The sequence below is a fragment of the Monodelphis domestica genome, chromosome 5, assembly GCF_027887165.1.
Source record: "Monodelphis domestica isolate mMonDom1 chromosome 5, mMonDom1.pri, whole genome shotgun sequence".
NCBI classification, from domain to species: domain Eukaryota; kingdom Metazoa; phylum Chordata; class Mammalia; order Didelphimorphia; family Didelphidae; genus Monodelphis; species Monodelphis domestica.
In genome coordinates, this window is record NC_077231.1 from 226601229 (window position 1) to 226611149 (window position 9921).

General features: G+C 44.3%; 1 protein-coding gene across 2 annotated transcripts in view; it reads left to right on the forward strand.

Annotated features, from left to right (window-relative positions):
* The window catches only part of ZNF862 (zinc finger protein 862), a 39718-nt gene extending 33705 nt beyond the window's left edge, over window positions 1–6013 (forward strand). Inside the window, exons 7-9 of one of the 2 annotated variants that reach the window (XM_056799865.1) lie at window positions 79–2205; window positions 3498–3748; window positions 4622–6013. In XM_056799865.1, the coding sequence (XP_056655843.1) occupies window positions 79–2205; window positions 3498–3730 (2360 nt within the window). In that variant the 3' untranslated portion in view covers window positions 3731–3748; window positions 4622–6013. Of the gene's footprint in view, window positions 1–78; window positions 2206–3497 lie in introns of both variants that reach the window. The other variant, XM_007504557.3, reaches the window with a different exon arrangement.
* Window positions 6014–9921: the final 3908 nt, after the last annotated feature.

Below are 9921 nucleotides of genomic sequence, written 5' to 3' on the forward strand. Positions count from 1 at the left end.
AAAAGTTGAGAGTTCTCTTACTTGACTCCGTATAGGTCAGGATAACAAAACTGATGGCATGCTAATCTTTTTCTAAAGGGAAAAAGAAGACTGTGATTACCAACAAAGAAGTTGATACCTTGGTCTCTACTGAAGAGGCTAGGTTTCCTTTGCTTCCTTCAGTAGAAGTTTGTAACTCCTGCCCCAGTCTTGGCAATGGTGAAACAGAAGGAGACATGACTGGGAAAGCCAAGAAGACTTACCGACCCCGGTCAATCCAGAAATCTTGGTTTGGGCAGTTTTCTTGGTTGATAAGTGACCCAGAAGAGAACACGCTGTTTTGCTCAGCTTGCAGACAGCACCCTTCCCTCCATGACAAATCTTCCAGGTTAGTTAAAGGGTACACAGGACCTTTCAAAGTGGAGACTTTAAAGTACCATGAGGTCAGCAAAGCCCATAAACTTTGTGTCAATACAGCAGAGGTCAAGGAAGATGCACCCCGGACTGCCCTTGTCCCAGTGGTGCCAGAAATTTCTAGTGACTTAATGGCAAACATGGAACACTTTTTTAATGCTGCTTACTCAATTGCTTACCACTCAAGGCCACTAAATGACTTCGAGAAGGTTCTGCAGCTTCTGCAGAGCACAGGGACCATGATCTTGGGCAAATATCGAAATCGCACTGCCTGTACCCAGTTCATTAAGTACATCTCTGAGACACTGAAGAAGGAGATCCTGGATAACATCTGTCATTCCCCTTGTGTGAGCATGTTGTTGGACAGTTCCACAGACTCCTCAGACCAGTCATGTGTGGGCATTTACATAAGATACTTCAAAGAGTTGGAAGTGAAAGAGTCTTACATCACACTGGCCCCACTCTACAGTGAGACAGTGGATGGCTATTTTGAAACTATAATTTCTGCTCTGGATGAACTAGACATACCATTCCGGAAACCTGGGTGGGTAGTAGGCCTAGGGACTGATGGTTCAGCCATGCTTAGCTGTAAAGGAGGTCTGGTGGAGAAATTCCAAGAAATCATCCCCCCCCTGTTGCCTGTCCATTGTGTGGCTCACCGTCTCCACTTGGCAGTTGTGGATGCCTGTGGGAACATTGATTTGGTAAAGAAGTGTGATCGGCACATCCGGACTGTGTTTAAGTTTTACCAGTCCTCAAACAAAAGACTGAATGAGTTACAGGTAGGCGCAGCTGCCCTAGAACAAGAAATTGTGCGCCTCAAAGACTTGAATGCCATCAGGTGGGTAGCAAGCAAGAGACGGACACTGAATGCCCTGATTGTGAGCTGGCCTGCCCTGGCCAGCCACTTGCAGAGTGTGGCAGAAGCTGGGGGCCAGATTGGGCACAGGGCAAAGGGCATGCTGAAATTGATGATGAGCTTTCATTTCATCAAGTTCTGCCACTTCCTTCTCGACTTCCTAAGCATCTTTCGGCCTGTGTCTGAAGTGTGCCAGAAAGAGATTGTATTGATCACAGAAGTAAACTCCACCCTAGAACGGGCGTACATTGCCTTGGAAACCCTCCGCTGCCAGGCAGGGCCCAAAGAGGAAGAATTCAATACCAATTTCAAGGAAGGCCAGCTCTATGGCATTCCCTTAGACAGGATAGAGATGGCTGAACAGCGGTTCCAGGCTGACAGGGAGAACGTGATTTTAACTGGGATTGAGTACCTCCAACAAAGGTTTGACGTTAATGGGTCACCTCAGTTTAAAAACATGGAGGTATTTGACACTATGGCCTGGCCAGATGGCATTGAACTTATCAACTTTGGGAATAATGAGATCCTTAACCTAGCCAAGCATTTTCAACTCTCCCTTCCACAAGGCTACAGTGAAGAAGGTCTGCTAGATGAGTGGCTAGGCCTAAAGACCATTGCCAAGAACCTTCCCTTTTCCATGCTATGCAAAAATGCTCTTTCTCAGCATTCCCGCTTCCCTCTGCTGAGCCAGCTCATTGCAGTGGTGGTCTGTGTGCCCATCTCCACTTCTTGCTGTGAGCGAGGCTTCAGTGCCATGAGCAGGATCAAGACAGATGAGAGGACCAAGCTCTCCAATGAGGTCATCAACATGCTTATGATGACAGCAGTGAATGGTGTGGCAGTTACTGAGTATGACCCCCAGCCTGCTATACAACATTGGTACCTGACCTCTTCAGGCCGCCGCTTCAGCCATGTCTACACTTGTGCCCAAGTGCCACCTCACTCTGATACAGGTAGGTAAAAAAAGTTAGGGACAAATGTAGTAGACTTCTGAGATCAAGTGATAGGATCTCAGCATCCCAAACCTTTATTCTCTAAAAATTTCTGTGGGCTAATTAACCTGATCAGTGGATTTCTTTAGGGATTGGACCACAAACCAAGCCTGAAAAATTGTTTCCTTCTCTGACAATGCTGCAAACTACCTTCCTCATTGTTTCCAACTACCTTCTTTTTCCTCTAAGACAGGGGTCCCCAAACTATGGCCCACTGGCAACATGTGGCCCCCTGAGGCCATTTATCCGATCCCCACTGTACTTCCGGAAGGGGCACCTCTTTCATTGGTGGTCAGTGAGAGGAGCACACTGTATGTGGTGGTGCTGCATGTACAGTACTACTTACGGTGACATAATCCTTTGTGTGGCACCTTGATCTGAGAGTAACTGAATGAGAACAAGGTGCCATGCAAAGGATTATGTGGCTGCACAATGGAAGATGTCAGCATGGTGAGCAGCTATCTGGGGGAGGGGATTCTGCACTGTGTATACTGCTGCCCAGTATAGTGGTGGCGGTGATGGGCCTGTGCAAGGTGTGACAGGCCCATCGCAGCCAGTATTGCAGCCTCCCCTATCCAAGACAGCGTTTACAGATTTGTTTATAGTTTTTTTTTAATAGTCTGGCCCTCCAACAGTCTGAGGGACAGTAAACTGGCTCCCTGTGTAAAAAGTTTGGGGACCCCTGGTCTAAGACATTAGTTGTGTCAACTGTATGACTGGGTCCGAGTGCTGCTTTCAGATAGCCTCAGAGCCATGGCTAGAATAGCATCAAAGGTTCTAGGTTTTTGATCCTGGAAATGAGCAAGAGAAGCCCAAAAGTGCAGGTGTGAGGAGGAGAGGTTGGCTGAAGGTGAAGTTCTTTCAGAATAAGTGGGAGGGAGAATTAGTATTCAAGAAAATAATCACTAAGTATGTGTCAAGTATCCATAATATATACCCTATATGATCAGCTCTATGCTTAGGTGCTGTGGGAGTACAAAAGTAAAAGATACAAATCCTTCCCTGCATGGATATACACATTCTTAAAGATGTACATGTATAAATGATGACATGATATCAGATGGCATGTAATAGAAGTGTTGCTATGGTGAAACCAGTAAATGCAGCTGGAGTTAGAGAAGGTCTTCAAGGGGCCAGCCCCACTTTTCTAAGAGTAATAGCAGGGTTGCTTTATGTGGTTTTCACCAGACCAGCCTTGGAGTTCATGTGAGTTTTCCCCTTCTGGCTAATTACAACTTCTTCTTCCCCATCAGGTGCTGAGCTCAGGAATGAGAACATGAGAACTGTCTATGTGGAGGAGGTGGTGTCCCAGGATCCAGCCATACATTCCTATGGGAAACCTGTCATGATGCCACAAGATTATGACAGAAACTCACCTAATGAACTTATATGCTCCATACCAGCTAAGAGACCCCAGAACTGTTCCAACAGAGAAAGGATCTTTCATGAACAGGAAAACCAGGGGCTACCTCAGAGAGACACCTAACCAACTTTGGGGGAAAAGGCAAGGATCATGGGGACAGGTTTTCTACATAGAGGTCATCTGAAAATTCCTGCTGGGCACTGATCAGCTGCAGGCTGACTAGAGCCCTACACCTAGAAACTCAGGGAATTATAGCCCTTAGAGGGCCACATCCTTCTTACTAGGCTTAGCAGTGAGTCCTTTATAGGTTAATGTTTAGGGACATTTTTTTTATCATGATTTCCTTCCTTAAAAGCCCTAGGAAACTACTTTGTCAGGGCTTGCCCTCATAATTGGAAGAACTTCAAGCACAGGAAAGTCTGTCTGTATTGAAACTATTTGGTACATGAGCACTTTATGCCCAGGGATCACTGGGAAATATGCCAAGGAGGCTGCTTACTTATTCGTGTTATGGGTATGACTGAGTTGATAAAGGAGGAAAGAACTTGGCCCGAGTGTGTCCCCACTCCCCCACCTCCCCAGGTTAGGGTTGGAGTGTAGCTAATGCTGTCATCACTTTACCCTTTGCTGTCCAGGGTATCCCTGCTTTCCCACATGTTCCTTCCTGGGAAACAGGGACTAGTGTGAAAGTGATAAATGTATCTGGGACTCATCTTATTTCAAATAAGGACCACAAGTAGTGCTACATCCATTGCCATTTTTAATTATAAATGCTGACCAAGGGCAGCATCCACCTAAAAATGTAAGTCTTTTGTCCACTACAAATCTCCCTGTTTTTAAGACTCTTTCCACCCTTTGACTGCCCCTTTTCTAACAGATTTATGCCATATTCCCAAGATACATGGAGTCTTTCTGAGATCATTTACCCCTTAGTACCTTGTGCCATTCAGTATGCAGAAACAATTTTTTGGGTCTGACTAAGCTCTCAGCCTTGATTCCACTTTTCTTAAGCAGCATGGAACCTCCTGTCCCACATTTCTCCTTTGGAACCTAATCAAAATGCCTCATTCAGCCAGAGGAGTTCAAGGATTTGGGATGTCTCTTGTCTTCTGGAATTTGAACTGCCTTTTCCAGCATAACTGGATTGAGAGCTGCCAGACCTTCCATCTATTCATGTTGATTTAACACATCTATTTGGATAGCTGGGAAATTATAAATAATAAATGGGCATGGATTAGAGGAAGACAATAGTGGCTGCTCCAGGTCTGTAGTGGTGGTATGTTGGTATGTGCATAGTCCCCAGTGGTCATGAGTTCCAGGGAGACATTCCATAAAATTCCTTCTGTCCTTGGGGGAATAGAGTCCTCCTTTTGTCCTCTGCTCTTTGTTCTTCACGAACATTTTGCCAGCTTTAGTCTTCTAAGTGCCCTAACAAGGGCATGAAGTAAATTTGATTCTAAATATTGAAGAGGGGTTCCTCTGTGAGATGAATTTGATCAGAGATGGAATCCATGCTAGAGAAGTCTATGAATATCTTGTATAAGGAGAGATATTGTTGAATCCTGCTTGGATGCACTTTGAAAGAGGCTGTCCTTTGCTTGCTTTTTAAGCCAGTTGGCCCTCAGACTGTAGTGTCTGAAAATCCTATTTATAAAAAGCAGTGATTGTACATATTATATAAATTACATAAGCTTTATGTAGAGAGAATCACAGAAGGAAGGAAGACCTTTTCGGCTAGGCATTTTATAACTAATATTAACCAAGGGCAAAATGACCTTTGAGGAAGTTTTTGCTCTAGGGCTCAGAATGGAACATTTTCTGGCCGAAATGGCCTTGGAGAAAGCCTCAGGGCTTGTTTACTTTCAATATGACTTTCATCCTCTTTATTGAAAGCTGGGACCTGGAAATTCAATTTAATAGATAGTTTCTCTTGTATCACAGATAGTAGGTTGATCTGATGGGTGAGGAGGAGTCAACATTTGCCCTGGATAAGGCTTCAGGCCTTAATCTCATCCTTAAAGAGGCCTTTAACCTCAATATCTTTGCATATACATCTTCCTGTATTTCTCCTGCATGACCAGTGTCCACTACAGCTATCATGAGTTACCAGTATTCTAACCAGTAGCCCTAAAAATTGGAGCTTAAAGAAAGGGGAATTTTGCTTCCTTTCTCTTTTCCATATGCCCCGAGTGACATCTTTTATGGGATGATGGCAAGGATAGCCAGAGAAACCCAACTCATGTTAGTGTCCACCCAGCCCAGAGGCCACAAAGTGGAGGCAGCAGGGGAAGGTGACTCATCTTTTCCAACTATCCTTGTTTCAGAAATGTTCAGAATGTTGTTGTTTCTAAAAACATCTTTGATTCATAACCTTTTGCTATCTTAATAAAGCAGAGTTCTTTTTCAGTGTTTGTGTCAGTTCCATACATTCCATGGACAAAGACTGGAGGCAGAGGAAGCTGTTTGGAATAAAAACTCTTTTTCTGTCTTTTCGACAGGCAGAGGACCAAGAAGGATGGTCCCAGAGAATATGCATTCTCCCTGATCTAGCCCATTCTTTTCAGGCCTTTTTCTGACTCTTCAAAGAGAGTTCAATTGTTTTGTCAAGGTGAGTGTAGTAGAAATTGCTTCTTGGTCTCAGAGGCAGGAAGGATAGTCCTACTGGGCTCTGCCACTTGGTAGTCATGTGACTAGGCAAGTTCTCTCACCCATCTGCAGCTCAGTTTTCTTATTGGACAATGGGAATAATAATACTATCCCCCCAATCCCTTGTCACAGTGAGATTATGAGGGAAACATTTTTTAAACAGTAGAGCTCATGAGCTATTATGATGAGAAGACAGAGACAGGTATGTGCTTTAGGTTATGAGAATGCCAGGGATTAATCCTCCTTCCTTGAAAAAACTATATCTCCACTGTTGATGAAGGCTGCCACACCAGATTTCTAAATCCCAGATTCTAGCTCATTCAAGAAGAGTTCTCTGGCTTGCTGTACCTATAAAGGAAGAGAACCTCTATAGTTCCTTATAAGTAAAGGGGAAAGATTTTCTGTGGCAGAAAGGATGATGATCCCGAGAGGGGCTAGCTCCAACCTCAGTGGAGAGCAGGCAGTACTGCTTGGAGCTAGCTTCTTTGCTCATCTGCAGACAAAACCTTGTTTCAACATGTTCTCATTTTTGAGCTATTCTTTGGAGGATTGGGGAGATGCCAATTCTTCAGGATGCAGTTTGTGATTGGTTCTCATGGGCTGCCTATTTTTTATAATGCATATAGCATACTTGGGTGAGAACTTGAAGGTGCCTGTTTCCTCTGGGTGAATTGTGATAGGAAAAAAAAAGCCCTCCCCTCTTCCATAATAAACTTTTAACAAGAAAGCGAAAAGGCTACAGTATACTTCAGCTAATAAAAAACCTTTTTTCTCCTTCAGAGCCCCTCCAAATGGAAATATCAGTGGTATCCCCCTTATATAATAAAAGTAACCTAGCTCCTTCACCAAGAGAGACAGATCTGGCTAGCTCTGATGATCCTTTCTGCTCCTTTCCTTCCCAGCCAAGGAAAGCTCCTGACTATGGGAGTAGGGAGGAGAGAGAATGGAAGCATGGGCAATGGAGGGCAGAGAGTAGACAGGAAAGGCACTGTCTACCTCAGTTGCTCCTCACTTTTGAGATGGGCTATGACAATCATAGCATTAACTTGGAGCTCCCACCATAACACCAGACATCATCAAATGAGATAATATTTGTAAAGCACTTAGCACAGTGCCTGGCACCTAGGAGGTACTTCATAAATGATTTCTAACACCAGGTTCTACTCTGCTTCATCTTATCAGCTGCCTCAGCAACCCTTCTTGGGTTCTACCTTGCTCATTTGTCTCTGGTTTGGAAAAGCACTTTCCTATCTGAATTCTAAAGATTCCTTCTGCAGTCTTCAGACCTGTTCTTTTTTTTTTAATGGTTCCTCCTTTTTGATGGTTTCATTTAAGAAATTGCTTCCTTGTCCCATAATTCAGTTCAGTTAATACTTGCATTCCCACTATCTGCAGAGCACTTTGTAAAGCAAGGCAGGGAATACAATATGAAATAGTACCTGTTCCATGAAGGGAGCTGTCCTGGATGTTTTTGGCTCCTACTCCTGGAAATTTTATTCTTCCCTTTGACTTTTTTCTTTCTGGGTTTGTTTGCAGGAAACGTGTTCACTAGCTGCCTATTAAAGCTGGTTCAACACTTCAGGAAAAGTTCACCCTCATTTATTACACGTTGACCTAATCCCTTCAGCCTTAATTGCTGCTGCTAGCATCCCTGAAGCCTGTCTGTCTTTTACCACCTTGATCCAACAGGCAGCATGAAACTTTCGTGTTTTCCAGCCTTGTAGCTAATTCCACTGATTTTCTTATTTCTAATCTGAAAAGCATTGCCAGCTCTCAGTTTATTTGCCCCAGCAGAGGTGACCTACCTTGAATTTAGTAACCGGTCATCAAGTCATAGCAAGTTTTAAGTTCTGCCTCCCTCCAGAGCCGCCTTCCAGCCCTGGGGTCTCTATAGATTTATGAAAGACAAGTATTTAAACATAGGGATAACAGATATTCAGCAACAGAATATAACTCATGCCTTTAGTCTATGTGGACTGAGTTAAATCTTGGCAGCTTCCCAATATTCTTACTCTCTTGGCTGATGCTCTCACCCAGGGATACTGCCAGAGAATACTTCAGTCTCATCTTAGGCCTCCAGAAAAGGTAAAGATCCTCAGATCCCAGATAAGCACTGAGATAAAAATACCTCATTTTTGGTATAGGTTTTGTTTAATTTGATAAGACTATAAAACAGAGGTCTCACAGTTGAGCCCATAAATAGTCAAGACCATTTCCCTTTCCTTTCTAATGGGCCACTTCTCAGATACCTAGTCAGTCATTTCCTGTAGTAAGGCCTCCCCCCTATGGTAGAGCATGCAGGGTTTTTAGAGCACTTAGGCCTTTCTTATGAGGAACCCCGTCTTTCCAGGAAACTGAACAGAACTCCAATTTGTAGTCCTCCCTGGTTAACGTCTCCACTCTGAGAAAAGGGGAAAGAAATATAAGGTGAAAAGTCAACTCCACCCTCCCACTTCCCCAGCCTCAGAGCTGCATAGTTGGCCACATGACAGTGCCCATGAAAGGCAAGATCCAAGGTGAATTCTCCACATAGTGAACTTGCCCTTTGCTGCTCTTTGGCTCGAGATCCTGCTTGGTCCAATAACTCAGCCTCGTCTAGGAACAGCTCCCCACTTTCTATGAGACTTGGTACTAGAATTCCTCCTTGAATCTCAGAGTTTTCCGAAACTTTTACAAGTGCTGTCAGCTCACATTCCTACTGTTTCTGGCTTTATTTAAAACCTCCTCAATCCACCCCTGCTGCTGGCAATTGCCTTATCTGCAGCCATATGGTTTTCTAGAGGGGCCTATAACACATGCGCAGACCACTCTCCCATCTTTAAGAATCCTGATCCACTCTGCTTTTGAAGGGCTGAGTCCAGGAGTGTGGCACTAATACTAACTCAGTCACTTCCAGGGGGGAGACATCTTCAGTGCCAGAACAGAGGCTTCTCCTTGAATGGCAGTGAGGAACTGTAACAGTGACGAGATACATACTCCCAACCAGAAAAAGGGCTGTTTTCTCATGAGAGGACCAGTTTGTGGCCATGGAAAATCCCAAGAAGAGAGGCAGGAGCAATTTCCATCTAAAAGAAGGAAAACAAGGAGGCCAGTGAGATAATCCTGCCACTCCCATATCCTGGGAGCAAGAGGAGGAAGAGCATGATGTCAGTGCCTAGGCCAAAAGGGAGGGAATCCTTAGAGAAGCAGCTGAAGGCTGGAGTGATCTCCACATCAAAGATGTGATGAAAAATGATCTGTTGGAAAATGGTTTAAGTTGTACCCTTAGGTATGTTTGGAGTTGAAACAGGAAAGGAATTCACTGAATTATCTCCTCCCCTGCCACCTCTGCTATCTCTATCTTCAGTAGATGTCATCCCTAAAAAATGAGAGTTTTTGGTGGAAACATATCAGATTCAGGAAGACCTTTGAACGCAAAACATGGCCAAGGAGAAGAGGTTCTGGGTTCTGCCTAGAAGAAAGGATCAGGAGTCACTGGGCTTCCAGTTGTGGTTATGGGATTAGAAAGTCCATTCAAGGTCTCTAGTGCTCAACCTAGCATTTAGCCCCTTGTAGCTCTTCATTTCCAGGCCCAAAAAGCTACCACCCAGAGTAGGGAATGAAACTTCCTTCGAGCCTACTCACAGAGAGTCCTAACCTGGATTGGGTGGGAAAGATTGACATCTCAC